Raw genomic sequence first — 23,228 nt, forward strand, 5'->3', positions numbered from 1 at the left:
TTTTCAAATAATTGCTTCATTCCATATCATAGGATTTCATGTAATCCAGAAAAATAAAAACTCTCATCACTAAAATAGTTACTTGACAGCTAGCTTCCATTTGTCATATTTCAGGAATGGTAAAAGCAAAACCTTTTGCAGGATGAGGGATGCAGCGAAATTGAAAAATAGCAAACAGGAAAAAGAGAAAAATGCATATAAGAGGCATCAACTTCTAAGAAGCTCATAGGTTTCTTATGCTGTTAAACCTCGTTGTTCCTTGAAATAAAGAAATGAGACTATCACAAGTTGACTTAGCTCAAATTACATACAGAATAACTAATTTGTTTTTTCCTAATCCTTCCCCAAATCATATGTACCCATTTACTTTCAGTACAGCAATACCATAGGAGAATATAATTTTGTGAAATGCTCTCATTAAGTCCAAAAAGAACTAAGCATTAATAGTTACTTAGCTGTCTGGTATTATCCAGTTTTCAGTGAGTTCCATAAATCATTTATGTAATTGTCAATGTTAAGATAAGTTTCTCAAGAGGTTATATAGTCTATAAAAAGCTTATTATATCCAATCGAGAAAGATTTTTAAATTTAAAAAGTACAGCTTGTAGAGAAATAGAAACATTCTGAAAAGCAAGGGCTTTCTATTCCACTTATCTCTGTAAACCATTTCCCATATATATCCCTGTGTATTATAATAATACACTGCTATGCCATATATCTTGTGTTTACACTAACTTGCATCTCCACTTTTTAATCCCCACTTAGACACCATATTTGTGAGAGCATGAAGAAGAACCATGAGAAGAAAAGCTGGATGTCATAACAAGTTTGCAACCACAGCAAAACTATTATTCATACTAGCAAATATCCACCAGGATAGCTGCTGTTATTTGCTGGTTCCTGCAACTCCCAGCCCTTGGAGGCTGTGGCAACCCATCTCCAAACAGGTTGCAGCTTATCTGTGTGCCTTTGCATTCCTTGATTTTCTTTAATCTTCAGCAGAAAGACTCACATGCTTCACAGTGCCAGCACACTCTACATGCACAGAAGTTTATATGGTCAGTTAGGCTGCAATCCAGACTCATCTCCTCCAACATTTCACACTGCCAGTGTGTTGCCACACACTTTTCTACAGGCATGGAGTGAGATAGATGGCTTTTTTCCACATAGGATGTATTGGGGCAGATTGGCTTGAGTGCCAGTCTCTTCGGGAAAATGGCGCTGACTCCTTGCTGCGTTGCACACTCTAAGTTTCTGGGCATGGCAAAGAGAACAACTCAGGCACAGACGGAGGGCTGTGAGCACCTCTAGAGAAAAACTGAAACCTCATAACCCCACACAGCAAACTGCCTCTTGTCCACCTCTTCCCATCTTCTGTGGGGCTCTGGTACGTGTAAGGATGAATCAATAGACAGAGAAAGCAAGCAGCATTTGCTAATTGTAAGATGTGGTTTTACAGAAAAGTCAGGTATTTTTGGACAAGGATACCTGGGGAGATAGGATTTCATACTAAAATATAGCAGTGAAGGCAGTGTTTTGTATGCGCTTATCTCCAAGTAGAAGATGATACATATTTCTTTCCTGTTTAACTGTTGTGTTGCTTTTACAAAAGCTTTTGAAAGAAAAACACAGTTAAGTTAGGCAAAGAAAATCTTTAGCTTTAGAAAAAGTCTTGTCAGCTCCACTCACCCTTTTTTCTTGTTATATATTTGTCTATCATGGCTTTGCATGACGAGGTAGAGGCTTCAAAAGGGAATAAAGGTATCCTTTCAAATTACACTTAGATAAGAAAACAGAAAGATATGTGTGTGAAACACTGATCTTCTTACATAAACTGATGGGGAAAGTTAAGAGCTTTGAGAGCCTTTCCCTCTCTCCCCTCAGAGTAGAAAAGTGGCTACAAATACTGTAGTATGTCAAGGGCCAGGCTGAACTTTTTCTCCTTAGGACTAGTCTCAGCAGATCTGCTACCACAGACCTACAAGAAGTTTCACTGAAACCAATGGCACAGGCCACGGGCCACGATCAGGAACTTGGATGGAAGCCAAAGATCAGTCCAAGAGCAAAATCTGATGGCAATGTTCAGGGATGATGGGGACTTTTCCCACAGAAAGGCAGATTGCCCTGTGTTATCCCATGTCAAGGGTACCAAGAACACTTGAGAGATGTCAAACCACTCTTCGTTCTGATTCAGAGATCAATGAGCAAGGGCCGTGCTCTTCACTCTGTGTCTGCAGCTTACGACCTCGACGCCACTGCCCAGTACCGTCCGGAGGCAAGGTGCCGCTTGATGGGCAGCGCAGCCATCCCCCACAGCTCCCGGCCCACCTTTCCCTGGCAGAAGTTGCCCGGTCCCAGAGCTTTTCCCGGAGGAAAGGTGCGGGTCCCGCCCGTCCGTCGGGCCGCGGCCCCGCGGGGAAGCGGCGCCGGGCGGGAGCCTCGCGGGGCGGCGCGGGCAGGCCGAGACGTGCGGTGCCGGGGAGGAGCGCAGCAGCGCTCGTAGGAGCACCCGGCTGTCAGGATGCGGCCGCAGAGGGGAGGGGAACGAGAGCGGCGGCGCCTACCCCCCGCGGAAAAGCGAAGTTAAAAAGCCAGCGCGAATCCGCCGCCTTCTTTTCCCCGCCTGGCTCCGAACCTCCGGCGACTCCCCCCACGTCCCACCCCCCACCCGCCCTGCCGGTGCCACCGCCCCGCCCGGGCCGCCGGCGGCGGGGCAGAGTGTGGAGGGCAGCGGTGTGAGCCTGCCCCGCGAACCGGGACGCCGGCGCTGCCGGTAGGGGCGGGCGTTTGGGAGTCGGTGCCTGAGGCGCCGCGTCCCGCCGAGCCGCCCGTCTGAGAGGACTACGCCAGCTGCATGGGAGGAGATGAGCGTGGCGGGGAAACAGCCTCCTCCAGCACCGCTCGAGCGCCCCGGCAGCCTCCTCGTCCCCACCTGGGCAAGTACCCGCTCTCCCCTCATCCCGTCCCGGTGCCAACTCCTGCGGCGCGGCGGGGGGTGGGTACGGTCCCGCCAGCGGCGCTCCCCGGGGGGCGAGAGGGAGGCGCCTGCATGAGTGGAGCTGGAAGCGGCCCGGCCTGCCAGCCCCGCACGGCGCCGGGGGCTCTGCTGGGACGGGGGCAGCTGCCCGGGCTCAGCGCAGCTCTCCCGGCCTGACACCAGCCGGGCGGCACCGGCGGTCCGAGCGCGGTCGGGTGGGATTTGTTTCCTGTGCTGTGGGGGTTGTACCTGCTGGCATCTCGATTTTCAACCCGCCGTGACGGGTTGCAGTGAGAGTTTCCCGGGGACAGCGTTGAATTGCTCGCTTTGTAACCCAGCTACAAGCCCGTGCCGGCAGAAAAAAAAAAAAAGGGCAAAAAAAAAAAGCCTACTTCGACGGATGTAGCACCTCATGCACTTTTAAGAGAAGCCCGTGAAGGAGTTGGAAAATAACTTGCTACTTCATGGCAGCATATTTGGAAAATCATTTATGAATGATGCCCTCTGACGGCGGTTCTCAGCTGTCCCTGATTTATATAAAATGTAGTAGGTATGCCCTGTGTATGTTTTAATGTGCGTCTCTTCTTGGCCTGTGAAGTTATTTTGTTGAAATGTAATCACTTTTTTTTTTTCAGTCACAATCTAAAAAATTAGTCATCGCACTTAATATCAAATAGTTTGCCAGTGGCAAAATAAACAGCCCCGTAAGTCTTTTGCATTGTCCTTCAAGCTGTTTCTGTTACCACAGTCTTGCAATTTTTAAAGGAAAATGGTGTTTTCACCTCATGTGTTATCCAGAGTGTTGTTTAGAAGGCATCTCCTTTCAGCTGCATGGAGGATGCCTTAAAGACGCGTTCCCCTTCACGGTGAGCTCATAACTGCTTTGAGCCTCTGGAGTGTAAGGCTAAGAGTAAATACTTGGAAGATGCAAGCGTGGGAACAAAGGAGAGGCAACCTGTAGTCATAAGTGTGTACAACTGCTTGGAAATGTGTGGAAACAAACTACTGTCTTGTCCTAGCTGGCTTTTGCACTGTATGTACTGTGTATTTGCATCTCTCTTTCAACTGTGTGTGAAGAGATGCAAACATTTAACCTTTGGGTTTTTAGAATTTCTGTAATTCAAAAGGAAGCGATCAAATTAAACCTGCTCTGGCATCCTCTGTGTTTTAAAGCAGTTCCACAGCTCTTAATTTGTAAGACCTGTTCTTGAACTGCAAAAATAATCTGTACAGCAATTACCTAAAATGTTAACAGCTGAGCAGGTTGTATGGCTTTCAGAATATTTCAGCATTAAAGGTGAGGGATAATCACTATCATGAGGTGAATTTTATGACTGGTATTCTTGTGTTAAATGCATATGTTTAAGGTCAATGGGACATGCTGTTCCTGGTGATATTCTGGCACTCTGCTTGGGGTCAGACTAGATGCTGAATGAATGGTGAACTCACCTTTATGACAGAAGTGGTAGGAACTAAAGGCTTGTGGCTATATAGTTTACCTGGACCCTAAATGGGAAGTAGTGCCATGAATCTAAAGCTTGGGCAAGCTGTCAGTTTCCAGTAAACACAGAACAACTTAGCCTCATTTAGAGGTGTATGATTGAAAGAATGCGTGTATATTTAGTCCTTTAAAAAAAAGCTGTATAGACTTTAAGTTCAACAGGGACATCTTATGGCAGATATTTGTTTAGGTGAGTTCATGACTGCCTGGCTCCCCAGAGATTCCACATACTCAACCTCTGCAGAGAATTATGCTCGAAACACCAGACTTATTTTATAATTAACAGTGTGATAACTGTTTGACTTTAGTATTTTTTTAGTTATTTAACAGTACTGGAATCTAGGTCTGTTTACCTTGCTAAAAGAGAAATGTATATTTTAATAGTAGTGTGTTGACTGTTTCTGTACACATATTTCTCAGAAACAAGATACAATAATACTAGTTATCATCTAAGTACTAAATATTGCATACTGAGTCCAATTAATTATTTGGGATTATGGTAGCTAAGCAATCTTAATGCTTAAAGGTACATGATTTTTTTTTTCTTTTCTCTTCAGAAGGATGCAATTAAATACTACTCCTTGGAAAGTTATTCAGCATACTTTTAAATTAAACACAGCATGCTAGATTTGAAATACAGTACTAACGTATTTTGTGTGTGCGTATTTTTAACACTAACAAGCTCTTTTAGGAATGTTTCTCACAATATAAACTTCTTGAAATGCAGTTGATTATGTTTTGTTCTGTAGAACTGAAGTTTCAGTCAGACCTAATCTCTGTTTTGCCAGTCTGATACTTTTTTTCATTTGGGATCAGATACGTATTCTTGTTGAGTTAATTTCAGTAAGCAGCATATGCTTCCTCTATCTGTAGTGAACTTTTAATTCTGATTTCTCATATAATTCTTCCCTTCTTTGCCCCTCAGAAATCCTCAAGGGGTCAAATCCGTTACTCACTATGTCAGAGTGCCTGTGCCATGATTTTATGTGGATTTTGTGGTCTCATCCATTATGTATTAGATACTGTGGTTTTAGCATTGCGGTTTAACATTGTGTTGCTAGATGCATGAAAGGGAATGATAGCTTTACAGTCAGTTCTGCTGTTGATATGCCAGGATTTTAAATGAAGAAATAAAAGTGTATAGCTCATTGCTATGTATAAATAAGCCCTGTCGCTAGTTGTGTTTTTTGTTTGTTTGCCTTTTTTTTTTTTTCTGTTAGGGACTGTTATTTTAAACTTCTGTTTTGCATGCTAAATCTAGTAGACCCAGTTTTTTAATTGATTTTTTTTTTTTTTTTAGTGGCTGTGTATAGAAGTTGTCAGCAGAATTTTTTTGTTCAGCAGAAACCCAAAGGAAAAAGATGATGTGGAACTTTTTTTGGATAACACTCTTTTCTGGAATGCAGCACATTCAGATTTTCTGTCCTTTTCCTCCTCTTTTTTTTCACTATGTCTATGTAATTTAGATACTTGTATAGAGATTCTAGTATAAATATAAAACTTTTTTAATTATTTATTTATTTATTTTGTGTGTGTGTGTGTGTGTGTGTGTGTGTGTGTGTGTGTGTGTGAAAGCAAGTCCTGGAGCATTGATTTATTTTATTTTTTTCCAAAATTTGGCACCCGCCAATAGAGAAGTTTCCTGAAAGTGAACACTAGGTGTCATGTTACCACAAACATCAGTGTCTTGCCTTTTCCCTATCTTTTCAGGGTCAATTAATCTTGCCATTTTCCTAAGACAGATGACCACCATTAATAACCCACGCCAGTATTTTGGTAAGGTTGTACTCCATTCAGTCATATTGAATGTGACTGTAAGAAGCTTCAACTTCCCTATGTTTTTTTATGAAAAGTTTGATCAGCACTAGGGTGACATGGATTTCAAGATTGTTTCGAAGAGTTATCTATGCCACAATACAAATCAATAGGATATACTTATTAATTGAAGTTTTTCCTTCCACACACTGATTTTCTATTAAAATTTCTTGCTGGGCAAAACCTAATTTCAGAAACTTTTGTCATGATGTGAACAGAATTTGCTTCCTGATTTTGGTATGGAAAGCACGAGAAAGCAGTTGGCAGAGCTTCGTGATAGAGGGGGGTGTCCACATATTCTGTTGTGTGAAGCCTAATTATTTGTTTCCCATGCAAATTTTGTTGACTTCCCACTAATCTGGGGAGATGTTTTTTCCCCTGAAAATCTGTGAAATTCATAGTTTCGAGATCCTATTAAAGAAATTTACCGAGCACTTACTGAATATCAGAGTATGCAAAGGTTTCGTGTTTCTTCACTTGGCTTCCCTACTGTCACAAACCAAATCTGAATCCTGCTTCTGCCTGTATATATCTCCATGATAACAGTTAGCAAACTGATAAAAAAACATATTCAAGCTTAGGGCTTTAACTTCTTAATGGAAACAAGACTTGTGCCCACCTGCTGCTCTGAAAAACAATGTCTGATCTCAGAAAAAGAACAGCGTTGTTGTTCCTTTTACACCTCAGATCTGTGTTTCATTCTGTAAGCAATTTTTTTCCGATGTTTTAAACATTCTGTGAGATGAATATAAATAGAATCACTTTCACTTGAGAGTGCAGAGACTGCCGAGAATAGAAATGGTAGCAGAGCTCAGCAGAAGGAACAGGGCATGACCGTGTTCCTGCAACACTGACACCTAATATTGCTTGTCAGTGGCACCATGATAATAGAGACAGCAAACACAGATCAGACTTATTCAGGTTGAAAGGGACCTTGGGAGGTCTGTGAGCCTCACCTTCTGAAAGCAGTGGCCTTGCTGAATTCAGATGGCATTGCTCAGGTCTTTTCCCATTGCATCTTTAAAACCTCCAAGGATGGAGACTGGGCAGCCTGCTCCCTGCTGGGGTGTTTTCACAGTGGAGTGTTGGGGGGGCTGCCATTAGCTTCTCCCCCAAAGCCACTTCTTTAGGTTCCAGCAAGCACAACTTACTCAGCTGCTCCTCACAGGAGAAGTGCTCCAGCCCCCTGGCCATTTTGGTGGGCAGCGATTGGACCTGCTCCCATTTGACAATGTGTTCCTTGTACTGCAGAATCCCAAACTGGGTGCAAATGTGTGCCAAATAAAAGGGAAATTATTACATGGATCGTGTCTCTGTTTCTGATGCTGGTAGCCATCGTGACTGGCAGCATGCACTGGTGATTCTGTTCAACCTTTTGACCACCAGGATCCCTGGTCATTTTCAGTATTACTCTCTTTCCCATCATGATGTCTCAGAGAGAAATCCTAAGCAATGAAAGTTTTTAAAAAGCAGATGGTTAGTGAAAGTCCCTCTTATTTTCCTCCATTAGTTAAGAATGAATGCAGTAACTCTAGGGAAATTTAGCAGATTTTTGTACTTGCTTTTTTGTGTGCTGTTTCATATACTTTCTCCTCACCCCCGAAGCAGGCAAGGGCTGACACTGACTTTCATCTGAAGTTGATTCATTTACTACAAAAACTGCATGTTCATTGTGGTTTAACACCAACCAGCAATTAAGCACCACACAGCTGCTCAGTCCGTCTGATGGGATAGGGGAGAGAACTGGAAGAGTAAAAGTGGGAAAAGTCATGGTTGTGGGCTGAGAAAAGACCATTTAATAGGTAAAGCAAAAGCCCTGCATGCGAGCAAAGCAAAACAAGGAATTCACTGCTTCCCATCGGCAGGCAGGTGTTCAGCCATCCCCAGGACAGCTGGGCTCCATCATGTGTCGTGGTGACTTTGGAAGACAAACACCGTAACTCTGAATGTCCGCCCTCCTCCGCTTCCTTTTTTTTCCACTGGCTTCTATGTACCGAGAATGGTGTCATATGGTATGGAACGTCCACTTGGTCAGTTGGGATCAGCTGTCCCAGCTGTGTCTCTTTTCAGCCTCTTGTGTACTACCTGCTTTCTTGCTGGTCAGTATGAGAAGTTGAAAAGTCCTTTACTGCTTATTGGCAAGTAAAACATCAGTGTGTTATCAACATTATTCTCATCTAAATCTAAAACACAGCACTGCCCCAGCTATTGGGAAGAAAATTAACTCCATCCCATCTGAAATAAGGACAATGTTAAAGTACTTGGAATAATTTAGTGGATTTGCTCATCTTTCCTGTTACTGATAAAGCTGACAGACAAAGCCAATGAAGGCCCAAGATTGTGCTTCGCTCCTGACACCTCTTGTCAGTAACAGTCATGATCTAATTTTTTTTTGGTCTGTTTTCTTTGAAAAAGGCAGGCTGATTCTACCATTTTGAACTCCTCTGTACCTGCTTGTCTGAACTTTCTGTCTGAAGAACAGTGTGACTCCAGCAAGAGCTGTCATGCTGGAACCCTTCTGCCACTCTTTATTTATGTATATCAGCAGGCAGATTTCTGTAGTGAGATTTACAAACTCTCTGAAGGATATAACCTTGAAGAGCTGGAACTCTTTAGCACAATCTAATCAATATTATCTCATTTATCATCTCCTTGTGAAGTTCAGATTGTAGTAGGGACAAAATGCATTTGTAGTATTTAGAGAAGATCTGAGCAGGAAAATGAATGCAAAACCTCAGTTGTTTTGTACTGTATTTAAAGAGTTATGGTACATGCTGACACTGCATGATACTGCAAAGCTTCCCTTCACCATGCCAAAATTACAGGACTGTTTATGCCTGTTGTTCTGGGATTTTTGCCTTTGCACAGTCTATATGAGACTTCTAAGGCACTGGATGAATAAAAAAACTAGAAGAAACATTTCCCCTGAACATGTAATTTCATGTAATGTGATTTCCTGTGCAAAGTGTATACAGAGTAGCTTTTTTTCATAGGGGGTTATCATCAGCACTATAAACACACTTCCCAGAGCCTGAGTGGCCGAGTTCCATAGTACTTCCCTGATCTGAAGCTTTAATGATTTCCATACTTTAATTATGGAGATGTGTAGCAGAGAGGGGTTAATTGATTTGTTGGGGATCACAGAAACAGTCTTACCCAGAGAGAGATGGAAGCAAAGCCTTTTTGGTGTCAAATCTCTGTTGTCAGCTCTTGGCAATTCTTCCATGTCACAAGTGTGGTAGTTGTACCTTTTGATGGGAATTCCCTTTTATGCCCAGTTTTGTGGGAGTCCTAACAACAAATGGGAAGAGCTCAAATGGAGCTCAGGGTAGCACAGCCTGTGTTTTGAGATGGGCTATTCCCACATGGCCCATGGAAAAACTGTGTTGGCTGCACTGTGCGTGCTGGTGGACAGAGCTGCCACAGCACTGTTATTGTGCTTCGTGCTAACAATTGTCAGCATTTATTGGTACACTGAGTAAACTGTAAACAGTAGTATATTCAGTTTCACAGTACACTGTGAAGTGAGTGAGCATTATTGTTCCTACTTTATCAGTGGAGAAGCTGAAGGAAGGAGATTTTAGTTAAGACTTTGAGTTGTGGTTTTCTTGTTTGTTTTCTTTCTTTTTTTTTAATTTTGTTAAATGTAGATTGAGTAAATTATTGAGTAAATTGCGTTTTGGTACTTTTCTTTTTCTGAATACATGATGAAACTTCACCAAACATTATGTGGTGAATGTTTTCCAGTTTTAAGGTTTTCTTCAGTATCCCAATTTGATTGTGTTGTGTTGTTTGGTTTTTTTTTCCTTGAGTAAATTGTGCACTGTCCTGGCACATCCAGTAATGGATGCAGACGTCTTTGTAGAATACCCATTCATTTGACTTATGGGCACAAACATACTTGCTTCTGCTGCTCATGTAACTACGAAGTGGTATGTTTAACATCACCATGAATATGGATATACTATGTAGCTCATATAATATCTAATATGCGACATGAAAAATACAGAAGAACAAGCACACATATCCAAAACAGTGCTAAATGATATGGGTGATAGTCGGGAATATTTATTTTATTTCCTCTATAGGAGCTGTCTTTTTCTTCTAGGTGTATATAAAACTAAGTTTATTGGAGGAAAGTGTCAGGAGAATTGATCTGATACTGAATATCATGAGGACGCTTGCATATTTGAAAACTATTTGTCACAAGCATGCGTTGCTGTCTTCCTCTCCAGCAAAGCTGTTCAGTCAGCAGGCAAAGAGATTTTTCACTTGTTTCAATGTCTGCAGCTAACATATAGATAAGGCAAGGAAATTCGTAGGCCCATCTTTCTGTACAAATCCTGTCTAACAGTATTAAGTCATGTTTTTAGAAAGGCTTAAGGAATTACTCACAGGTGGCGGTGTGTGAATAAAATGCCTGTTTCTTGTATGGTAGTAAAATATTCTACCCTGTTCAAAAAGCAACACAATCTAATATCATGTGATGTGTCTTTTGCTCTCTTTTTTTCAACATATCCTGCTGTCTTATGCAGCATTTTTGTAACAGTAGCATTTAGACATTCTTCTCCCACCCTTCATGAGCCCTGATGGAATGGCAATATAAAGATATACAGTAATCTGTACTGTGTGCTCATTTCTAGAATTCAGTTGAAGCACAAGTGAACGTTGTTGCCAGTTCAGTCTGACAGGGTTGTTTTGTGTGTAGCTATTGCTTTTTATAAAATATTTTCCTTTTCTATTAATAGTTTTGAATTGTCAGTGTAGTTATTAGTTGCATCAACACACTGTTTTATGCGACTATTTATTGCACTTTTCATTTAAAAGACAAATTAATTACTAAAGCATCTGGTGCGTCATATGGTGCATATGCTGGATGTACTAAACAGAATAGTCTTTTAAAAATAATAGGAGATAAATGACATTGCATGAAAGGATTAGTCTTCTGAGTGTGCTTTGAAGAGTAACTTTACTGTACTAAAATCTCCAAGTTTGTTATTCAGGATTTTGTGATCATTAAAATAATCTTTGATTTTACTGGAACAAGCGTGCGTACCTGTATGTTACTGTACTCGTAATATGTGAGAAATAGAGGGGAAAAAAGACACTATTTTCTGACAAGAACTTCATTATACATGGGCTAGTTATATGGTACTTCTTCCAAGTGATAATCACAGAATAGATTATGGTTGGTACAATTTACAATTCATAAGGCAAGACATTTTTATTCTTACTATCTGTAGAAATTATATATTCTCCAAGGTTATCAAACACTAAATTAAGGCTTTCTTGGTCTTCAGATAACCTGTAACTAACAGATACACTTCAACGCACAGTATCTAACCATGGAAACCTCCAATTCTCTTGGTATAATCAGGACAAAATTCACACTCATTTTACATTAGAAAATTACTGAAGCCTACTGTAGCTAAAATTATCAACTGACACCAGTTTAGTGTTGAATTAGTAATATGTTACATAGTGTCATCTCCAAGGGAAGGATGTCAGAAATTGGTCATGGGCCAACTTATTCACTGTTTACAATTATACATCTTTGGTCCCATCAAGTGAAATTTGATATGTATCACCGTTTTTACTTACAAAGTTTCAGGAGGTGAGGCTTAAATCTATCTGGTATACCTTCCATTTGCAAAAAAAAAAAAAATCATTGAAATTAGGCTTCCAGAAGATTGAACAGCTGTGGTTTTATTTGTTTGTTATGTTTTGTTGTTAAATGAGACATTGCCAGAAGCATGGCACCATCACAACTCAGTTTAAGCAATCAAGGTTGGAGAATGGAGCAGGATGCTTTGGTCTCAAAGTACTTTGAAAAGCAACAGGATCTTTTCAGAAAATATACTGAAGGCAACGAGAAAGTGTTCTGCTTTAGGCATATCTTCGTTAGGAATATTTGGGTATACATAAAGGTAGGGGATCCAGGGAGCAAGTCTGAAGCCTGAATTGTCAAAATGCTACCACAGCAACCTACTGGTGAGAATTAATAAACTGAAATTGTTTAGATATGATTTGCATACATAACCCCAAAGAGCTTTGTGTTGTTTATGACAGTCAGACAATATAAATTGAAGCTTGGAAGAATGTTTCCTTCTCCTGACTTTCACTATCTGTAATTGAACCTTTAGAGTAAGAAAAGGAAAATTAGATTTGTAATTCTTACCAAGGGCAATCTTGTAGCAGTTGGAACCAGCTGTGACTAATGCTCTCAAGAATATTTTTTTTTTCATGTGTCAGGAGAGAGGAAAGAATGGGTAAATTTTTTACTGACTCACAGTCAGCAAAAAACACAAACCAGCCACAATTAACAATCTGACTTGATTTTTTATTTCACCTCTATATTTTTTTTAGTTTATTGTGTTACTAATTGTACTTATGCGCTATTGCACTTACGTACATCTCCACTTCTGTACTTCACTCACTTCTGCTCCTTTTTTATAATTGCTTTACCCCTAAAAGAAAAAACAAACAAACAAACAAAAAACAAACCACAAAAGTAGGCTTTCTCATTGGCTGAATATACACTCTTTGTAGATGCTCTGTTTATCACAGTAGTTGACAAGAAGTAAACAAATATGAAGACAGGAGATATATATATATGTTTATATATATATAAATAGAAACATTATAGGGTGGCTATCAAAGGGAATGAATGTGAAAGAAGTGAGATTTACCTAGACCTCAGGGAACGCTGGATTGTTTTTTTTTCTGGGTTCCTTGTATCTGTGTGTAGTAGGGAAAGTCCTTACTTAAGTCTCTGCTATCTCTGTTTCTTCTCTACAGCTTTCAGCAGTTTGACAGACTTTCATCAATGTCAGTAAGGTTAACTTAATGTCTGTTGGCTGTAGTTTTCATAGCTAAATGTAATTAAATGTAGTAAACCTGCATGAGTTTACTTTGTAATTCTCATAATTCTAGTGTCATTTTAATCAGACCAGGGTCAATCTAATTCTGTTTGACAAAACCATCTTACTTTATCAATTTACAACATAAAATGAAGACTTCATCTTTTAAAATGTTATAAATTTTCCCTGTTTTTGTCCAATATATGATTCATTGCCAAGTCCCACAAAAAAGGTGTGAAGAGTACTTCATGTGTGTTTTTTAACCAATTAGTGTTAAGGTTGTCTGCTCTGGGAGAACTATAAAAATATTTTTATATTTTCAAAATTTGCTCCAGACTATGCTGCCTTACAAAAGCTATGACTTAGCTCAGCATATCTAGCAGAAATAAAATGAATTAAAATAAAACAAACCCACCAATGTATTGCCATGGTTTATAGCACTGAGGTGTGAGATGATCATAATACAGGTCTGTAAATTCCTTTTGCTTGGAATTTATAAGTGGTAAAAAGTAGATTGTTTTTTAGAGCATCATTATTTTTCAAGCATTTCTGTGGAACTTTGGCAAACAGAGGCCAGCCAAGAGAGTATTATCAATATATATTGAAAAACTCTTGTACTAGTGCAAAGGGATTTTTTCTGTTTAAATTAAGTGATTAAAACATTCTCCCAAATGAAAGATTGTTTAGGGCTAAGAATAACATTTCTCTGTAACTGACTTGTTGGACTATAATCTCTGCTTTTATTTGTGGAATTGATGTTTCATTAAGAGGGTTTCTGCTCACTGAGAGCTAGTTGGTTGTGACTTAAAAGAACAATCCAAGCAGTAATCTATATTCTCTATAGGAAATCTACAAGAAATACTAAAAAGTCTTTTCTTTCTTAAGTATAATGGAAAATTGTCATCTCGAACATTACTGCACAGAATAAAAATTTAGATACACTAATTGTAAATTGCAATCTAAATAGCGTCTCATCAGCTTGCTTGATATTCACAGATCAAATATCTTGTGGAACTAATTTCATGTTCTTATGTGCAATTAAGGTGCTTGCATTAATGAGCTCTACAAATACTTTTTATTACTGTTTCAGTTAACTGGAACATAACAACTTGTCTTAGTTTCAAGAGTTAATATACTTCCAATGTCTCCACTGGTGGTAATGTATGATTCAGAGGTACAGCTGTACCTCAAGGTCTGAGAGTTTCGTTGGATGAGGTCAAGTAACTGCTGTAGAAGCAGAACAATACTCTGTTCAGCTCCTACCCTTCTGATGACAGGTTTTGGTGCCTTTTCCTTCTGTGGGTGGGAATTACTGGCTACAGACCACACTAAGGCCACAGCATAGCTCCAAGCATCAAAATGCATCTGATCGTACTGTTAAACTGTTAGCATTTTCCTTAGCATAACTTTGTCCTAGGCTAAGTAGCAGTCTTCAGACAATATCCAGACTGTGATCTGGGACCATTCCTGTGGGCAGCACGACTGTGGTTCATGTCTTTGAGGAGGGTGAAAGCGCTTGGATTCACTGGTACAAGTTGTGCCAGCTGACCTCCTGGCCCTCAGCTGCTTTATTTGACAGTATAGATGGTACCGTATAGACTTGTCCTCTTTGCTGTAGCTGTGCCCATTTGTCATCGGTACTAACCTGACGTGCTCAGAAATGTTTGAGACTTGCTGACTCTTTTATTCATGGGAATTTACCACCAGTCAGCTGAGTAAAGGACTTGCTTTTTTTTTCAAAAAACTCAAACATTTATGTTATATACTCTGTGGCTTCCATTACAAAGTATAAAATAGTGATAGAAAATGTTGCATTCCAAAGAGTCTTTATTTCATCATGATTAGTTAGTTTTGGATTTTTTTGGTTTTGTATTTGTTTGAAAAAGACTGTCTCCATGCTGAATGAAGGGCAATTATACTTCGTTTTTTTCCTGCTAGTCTCTGCACATTGTGAGATATTCCCTCTTGTGTACTGTGGAATATACAGTAGAGGTTTGGGAGCATCTTTCTTATGGGGAAGGACTAAGAGAACTGGGTCTGTTCAGCCTGAAGAAGAGAAGGCTGAGAGGGGATCTTATTTATGCTTGTAAATATCTGAAGGGTGGGTGTCAAGAGGATGGGACCAGACTCTTTTCAGTGGTGCCCAACAATAGGATGAGTGGCAATGGGCACAGACTGAAGCATAGAAGGTTCCATCTGAGTATGAGGAGAAAATTCTTTACTTTGAGCATGCCAGAACACTGGAGCAGGCTGCCCAGAGAGGTTGTGGAGTCTCCTTCTCTGGAGACATTCAAAACCTGCCTGGACACATTCTTGTGGAATCTACTCTAGGTGAACCTGCTTTAGCAGGTGGAATGATCTCCAGAGGTCCCTTCTAACCCCAACCATTCTGTGGTCCTGTGTGATCCTAGGACACATGCATTCATGTTTTACGTTGGATTAGGGGCATGGTTTTCAAGTGAATCTCATTATCATCCATGTTTATTGCCATGTAGTCTGTGGTGTTTAGTGGTGTGGGGTGCACCAATGGTATCTCCTGTGTTGGTTGTTAAGTAGTGCATCTGAATACAAGTAGTTTTGTGGAGTAAGACAGAGGGACTGAAGATTCACACCATATGAATCTCTGGGGTTTTATTCCAGATTAACTGTAGCCTGATCCTGTGGATGGAATGGACCAGCAGTTAGTGGTTGGGTTCTGTAGATTTGCTCCTGGAGCACAACTCCAGCTCATGTGCCCTCAGACCATTCTACAGTGCAGACCCAGGGCATGAGAATTGGGAATGACTGGGGGAGACTTGCTCCTAAAATCTTCTAGTGTGAACTAAACTGCTAATACAGAGCATCCAAGTAGAGTGTCTTTCATATAGAACTAAACTGGAAGGTATTTCATAGGTGCACCTTATTAATTGCAGCCACTGAAGAGGGTTCAGTCTATGCAACCATGCTATAAAAAGTTCAAAATATAACCTCTCCCTCCAGTAGTCTACAAGTGAGGGAAGTACTTGTCTCCTCCTTGCCTTCCACCACTAAACCCCTACTTGCCTGAGAATATTTAGGATCTAGTGCAATGTGTAGCACTGTAGATCAGGCTGAAAGAATAAATGTTGACAACTCTTTCTCTTCCTTCTTCTTACTACTCCTTCCAATTTTCTTACATTTGAGAGGCTGTGATTTGGAGTATTATTCTCAGATGTGCTATGAGAAATAAGATGGAAAAAATTCCCTCAATTTGCAAATTCCCCTAGTTGAGGAACTCTGTAAAGAACTTCTGCTACTTGTTTTGCTGCTCTTCTTCCTGGACTGCAGAGTACTCATCATTACTTGGTTCTTTTAAGAAACGAGGCAGAGCAGATTAGTGAAGAATATTCCAGGCAGTACACATGGGTAAATCTTTCAGGCGTGCGAAACATTGTCTTTTTTGCTAGGGGAAATCATTCTTCCTATTAATTCATCAGGAGAAATTAGGAAATAAACTAAAGATTTTGAGGAGATTAAATATTTCAGAAATAACATTTCAGACACTTTAGTTCTGGTTTAAAGCATCTTTGAACAAGAGATAACACCCATCACCTAGCAGTAACATCAGGCTTTTCTGCCTACAGGAAGCAATATGTAAATGTCACTGCAGTTCCCAGTGCCGTAATGACTTAATTCCTGGTTATTCTCAGTTCCTGTTGCAGGTTGCCAGGTCTTGCTAGTATCTTGACTGTTAGTCTGCCAACCATTTGTTTATAGTGGCAATGAAGAGAAATAAGTATTTGATATGAAGTTTTCTAATTATGGATCAACTGAACGGCAGGAGAGAGACTTCTAATTTGATCAGGTTTAAGGAGAATACAGATCTCTTCTTCATGCCTTACTTGTGTCTGTTTATAAACACTAATGGCTGTTTTGTTGAGTTTGATGTCGTACTTTGGCTAGCATTTTGCTGGGCTTTTCTTGCTGGTACTGTGGGACCGCGCTCGCACGGCAAGGACCCTGCCCCTGCCCACTTCACACCACCCCGAGCTCCCTGCTCACCCACTCTCAATGCTTCCTGGCACCTGGAAACCCAAGTTGATCAGGGTCAAATTGAGTTGATTCAATTCAGTTGGTTGTTTTGACATTGTTTTGGTATGCTGTGTGGATATCTGAGTAAATAACATCTACAGTTATTTTGCAACTCACATTAATAATTAAAGCTTGATTTTTTTATTTTTTTTTTCTTTTTCATCCTTTTAGTACTGATCACTCCACATGGACTGTTACACTTTTGTGGCAGTAACTTTAGATCCACTGGATCTCATTAATATAAATGCAATTTCTGTGGGAGGTGTTAACTTTAATGAGGGTGTTCAGAATATAAGTCTGTTTGAATTTTTGTAACTAAGTTGTCAAAGTTAGGCCCTTGAGCCCTATTTTCCCGTGTGCGTGAGTGTGCATATGCATATTTTTGTTTCTTTCCTGCCTGCCTTACCCCTCAGTAGTTCTGGAGATTTACAGAGCCAGATTGTGCTTTGCATTTATGAAGAATTTCAGAGAACATGCTTTCATGTTCCATGGAGCATAGATTTCGTTTGTGATGCATATGAAGGCTGAATGTAAAGACCTTAAAGAAATCTATGGAAACAATTTATTTTCTGGGCACCGAACACTCAACACATTCTGAAAAGTTACTTTTTTTTTTTTTTTTTTGGGAAATTCAGCTTTTTTTTTTTTTTGCGTGAAATTGCTCATAATTTCAACAAGGAAAAGAAATACTTTTTTCTCTTGCAAATGATGATAATTAATGCCTAGTGTGTTTGGAGGCTTTTGTTTATTGGATATGGATTTTACAAAACTCATTAGTACCATATAGTGAAACATATATAGTGAAAAATTATTTGTGTGATCATTATGTTCCATCAATCTATAAACAAAATAAATAAAACTCCCATTCTTCCTGTTTCACAAGACTGTTTTAAATGATCTACAAAGTGCCTTTTCTTTAAATCCTAGCTGTGAAGGAAATTGTGTATGGTCTTAACTTCTTTAGGATAATTTTACTATGGTTTCCTGTACCAGGAAGAGAGTTTGGTGTAGATTTGGGTACGGACACTGGGTTTTAGAGATTCTAATCATGGGTGTGAGCCATCAAATCATGGATATCAGCTGCCTGAAGGCAGCAATGGCAGTAGGTTTACATCAGGCCAGGTGACCTGTTCATTTGAACGCTGCATGCTCGTAACCTGAAGCATAAAACTGAGGATATATGCAAACACTGTTTCTTACTATTTGACATTCTGGTAACTTTACCAAACAGCTACTGATTTTGCCAAACTTGCTGTTTATGAGTTGGGCTCATACACCAAGTTAGCAGATTCAATAGCTAGTTTCGTTTTTTTTTTTAATATAGTTTGCCTTTTGAAATTTGATTGAAAACATTTGGAAAAATGAAACAATTGTTGATTTATTCTCCCTTCTTCATTCACCCTTTCAGTCAAACATTTTGTGCTCTTGTACTCTTGAAATTATATGATCTTTTCTCCCAAATGTGTGGTTTTGGCTTTGATCCCTGATCTGACACTGAAATGCCAGATTTTCTTCATACATTTGGACTAGGCTCTAGCCAAAATAAACTATTCCTTGTGTTTATAAACATAAGATAAATATATATTAATGTTCAAAAGCTCTGAACTGAAAACGGATTTTTTACCAGTGGAGGTAGTCAGTGACTGCCAGTGCTGTTAAATATCCTTTCTTCTGGGAACCTTTTTCTTGCTGGGGGTTAGCTCACAAAGCTGGAGTCTCAATGGCTCCGTATTCTCAAGCATTAAGTTGTCCTTACATGAATCAGTATGTTGTTCCAGCATGCAAGAGGTTTGTTTGGCCAGCGATGTCAAACCTGTCACCTTCCCAACTACACTAAAACCTGATTTTAGCACTGCATTCTAGGTTTAATGTGTGTTTTGACTCTTGCATTTGAAACTAGTACCTGTATATATATGTTCATAGAATGCCCAATTCTGCAGCAAGTCAAACACTTTCAGATATACATATTGTGGGAAGTTAAAGCAAGTTTTGTTTTATTCAGTTTGTTTTACCTAATAAGTTTCTTTTGGTCCGTTAATGTTGTGCAGGCAATGTCACAATCTTTTCTATTTTGGCTATTGCATGGACCTACTTGTGCAATGTAATTTATAGTAATTGGATTATTGAGTGACTATAACAGTTATCAAGAATTGGAGTAATAGATATAGGCAGAGTAATTTCATGCTTTTCAGATGAGATTATGTTATGTTTAGGATAGGTCACAAATGACTCCATGACTTCACCAATTTTAATTAACTTTAATATCTTAGAAGAAAAAAAAACCTTGTTAAATTGTCAGTCCTTGTAACTTTGGTTGTTGTTTTACAGCTAGCAGTTTTCTAAGCAAAAACTTTTTTACATATTTCCTTTTCATGGTCATTTCAAAAATGTTTTCGTGGGCTGTCCTTGAAGCTGAAGTGGACGATCTGCTGAAGTGAGATCAATTCTTGGCCGACCTGCCAATCACTTTTCTGTTTAGGAGAGGATTGGTGTTGAAGCTCTTAATGTATTTCAATGTTTTGACTGTGAAAGCCATTCAAGGTGTGGCTTGAGAGCTCTGCAATAAAATTGATGAGTTTTAGGGTTGAATACCAAGCCTCATATTCCCTCTTCTGAACCACAGAAATTTGCTCAAAGGCAATGCTTGTGAAGTGGGCAGTGTGGTGCTTGTCACTGCTATAGTACCAGTTAATGCCCTTGCTAATTTATTTCCCTCTGAATTAACATATGCCTGCCACTAAACAAAAGATTTTCACAGTTCTAACTTTTCTTTCAATCTAGATGTTGGTATAATTTACTTGAATCACTAAGGCATATGGGAAACCTCCTCCTAGTGTGGCAGAAGTCTGCAGAGATGCTAATTTTAGTCACAACCTGGTTCTGGACAGTAATGGCTGTGCCATGCTGACAGAGGTTAACCTATTTGTACTGAATTAGTTCAATTCTCGTAACTAGTGGGACATTGTAAATAGAACTTACTTTAAGGCTGAGGGGAAGAGCAGAATGTAAAATCTAAGTTACAATATGGCGTTTCACAAAGTCTACGTGACTTCAAAACCAGAAGCAACACATTTTGGTGGTGGGATTGAGCATCTGAGCATCTGAGCCCAAGGCCCAGGAGGACCCAACTTGAGCCCAGCCTGGCACCCTCTGTCCCCACCTGAGCTGCGCTGGCACTGCCTGGTGCCAGCTTTCCTCCCCGCTTGTTGTTCAGGTTTCCTGGCTCGGCCTTGCCTTGCAACTTTGCTTGATGCTCAGAGGTCTGTGGCCAGGACCCCCTGAGCACCCCTTCCTCTGTCTGCTCCCCGACACTGTGTCCTGCCATGCAGGAGCCATGTGGCTGCTGCTGCCTCCCAGGCTGCCCAAGGCTGCGTTGAATCTTCTGCCAGCTGGTGGTGTTCCTCAGAGAAGGTATAGAGTGGGATAAATGGCCAGCAAGCAATGTTGATTTTGTTTACATATGTAGAAAATATATTGCAAAAAATACAACTGAAAGGATGTTGTTTTCTGCCTCAAATTGCATTATATTCTCTGAAGTTATGAATTTCAAAACAGTAAGAAAAGAGTAAAGATCTGTAACAAAAAGCTTTATTAAATACACTGCCAGCTGAGTAATCTTTCAGGACACTGTTTGCGATAGCACTTCTCGTGTTCATTGTTACTGACTAAACAAAATAATGCAGATTGTAATAACAAGTAATTTTTGTAATCTAATCAAACCATTTCATTTGTGGAATGCATTTCTTCTGGAATTTATGGACAACCCATTACCATTTTGGCAAGACAGATTTATTATTTCTGGCTCCTCTGATAAGTGTCATGTTTCAAGTGATAATGAGTCTGTAACTTCACTTGGCAGTTTGTTTAATGATTTAGTGACTGCAATTTTTTCCTCTGATAGGGATGCTAATGTACCCAACTGCAGCTTGAAGTGTTGCCTCTTGTTCTGTCATTAAAAACAAGTGAAATTAATTGATTCTGATTTTCTTTCAAATCTGTAATGGTACAATGTAAAATAGTTGTCATCTCTACTGTCAGAATTTTCTTTATAATGGTTCTCTGCTGTCCAGGAAAGGGTCTGATAAAATGACAACAGTAGTTGAAGGAGTCAAATGAGGAGTTTTTGTGTTTCCATAAAGAAACGATATTTCTGGTTGCAAATCTACTGTATTCTGGAGGAAGCTTGACCAAAACGCAGGTGAAAGCAACCTGTATTGTGTGGGGCTTTTTTCCTTCCTCCTCATTTAAATTATGGAAATTGGTATTCATGGTAATTTGCAAATAATACAAAATATCTGTTTCGATCATTTCAAGTTGTTTCTGTAGACAGCAACACTCCAAATTAATATTCCCAAGTTCATAATGAAATAGGTTGGGAGACAGAAAATGCTGATGAGAAAGGTTAGGGGAAACATAGGGTAGTGTTTGGTTTTTATGGGAGCCCGAAGTCAGCATCATGACTGAGGACAGCGCTGTAATGTGTAATCTTACTGCTTTTAGCAAGAAATTCATTCTGAATCCTAACAATGTCAGTGACAGTGTTGTATTACTAACTACCCTCCCACTGAGATGAACAGTGACCACAGTACATTCTTGTATGTTCTTTTCAGACTTCTTTGAGTCTGTCTTGTGATTTAAAGAACATCCACATTTGCACTGGACTGACAGATGTTCCTTAGCACTCTAACAGATGTAGTGCAGAAATCTTCAATCTGAGGCCACTATTCCATGTGATTGCAGTGCCTGACTGTCAGCTGGCAGTGTAAAGGTCCCAAAAAAGTCTCACTGGATAGTAAAATAAGTAGTTATTTTATTCTGTGAGTTGGAGCTGTACAGTTCTCATTTTAAAGTTAATAAATAGGATAAGATGAGGGGCAACAGGCACAGACTGAAGCACAGGGCGTTCTATCTGAATATGAGGAAAAACTTCTTTACTTTGAGGGTGCCCGAGCACTGGAACAGGCTGCCCAGAGAGGTTGTGGAGTCTCCTTCTCTGGAGACATTCAGAACCCACCTGGACACATTCCTGTGCGATTTGCTGTGATTTGCTCTGGTGAACCTGCTTTAGCAGGTGGTTTGGACTGGATGATCTCCAGAGGTCCCTTCCAGCCCCAACCATTCTGTGATTCTGCAGTATTTTGGAATCAGTTATGCGGAAGTGTGAATAATGTTTCCTGTAATTGATAATATGATTTTATTTTATGCTGAGCATGCAAGTGTTTTTCATAACTTCCTGTGGTCAATGAAACTTGTTTGAATACTTGACTGAAGCATTTTTCTATCTTCCTCTTGTCAGGCTCATAAAGCTTTATAGAATCATAAGAGGAGAAAGTAGGAAACTAGCCATAATAGAGGAGAACTTGAAGCCACTCCTCAGAATTTTTGCAATAAGTGACAAATAAAGGGATTATATTTCATTTTTGAAGGCTACACTTTCTGTTAGCACAGCTTGGCAACTGTGGTATGATTAAAAGCTGAAGACTACAGACATCGCTGAGCATGTAAGGCATCTGTAGCACAAATAAGTGTCAACTGGTGGCTCTGTGATGACACTAAATTGAGGATTTCAGGATTACTGTCCCACATGTTGCATGTAAAAAAGATTATACAGCAAGGAGTATGGTTAAGTAGGTATATTAAATACATCTGAGAGAAGTCCTGTGATATTCCTCTGGTGAAGGTGGCGAAAGACTGAGAAAGCATTTCAAGCCGGGTGTCTCCCTCCTTTCTTCCAAACCATTTGCTTTTTTTATAGATCCTACTATCTATATTAAGGTTCAAATCAGATTAATACTTTTGTCTTTTTCCTGTTGTTCAGTATAAGGCAGTAGATGCGGTCTCCTCGTTTGATTGAGAGAGACTTTTCTCGAGTTCCCGGTTCTGGGAGGGGGGCAGCAGCTCTGCAGTTTCAGGTCTGATAGTGTGTCTGTGTGTCCATCTATCGTCTTGAACAGACCTCATTCCTCTGTGTCTCATGGTGCTTTTAGCTGTATCTTGTGTTCAGTTTAGAGCTGCCTGGGTGAGG

At 39.9% G+C, this 23,228-nt stretch overlaps 1 protein-coding gene across 3 annotated transcripts in view; it reads left to right on the forward strand.

Moving 5' to 3' along the window:
* The first annotated feature begins 2,551 nt into the window (after positions 1 to 2,551).
* The window catches only part of SNTG2 (syntrophin gamma 2), a 260,833-nt gene continuing 240,156 nt past the window's right edge, over positions 2,552 to 23,228 (forward strand). For all 3 annotated transcript variants that reach the window (XM_065835059.2, XM_071807027.1, XM_071807026.1), the window contains exon 1: positions 2,552 to 2,936. In XM_065835059.2, coding sequence (XP_065691131.1) covers positions 2,865 to 2,936 — 72 coding nt within the window. In that variant the 5' untranslated portion in view covers positions 2,552 to 2,864. The remainder of the gene's footprint in view (positions 2,937 to 23,228) is intronic.

The sequence above is a fragment of the Patagioenas fasciata genome, chromosome 3 (genome assembly GCF_037038585.1).
Source record: "Patagioenas fasciata isolate bPatFas1 chromosome 3, bPatFas1.hap1, whole genome shotgun sequence".
Lineage (NCBI taxonomy): Eukaryota > Metazoa > Chordata > Aves > Columbiformes > Columbidae > Patagioenas > Patagioenas fasciata.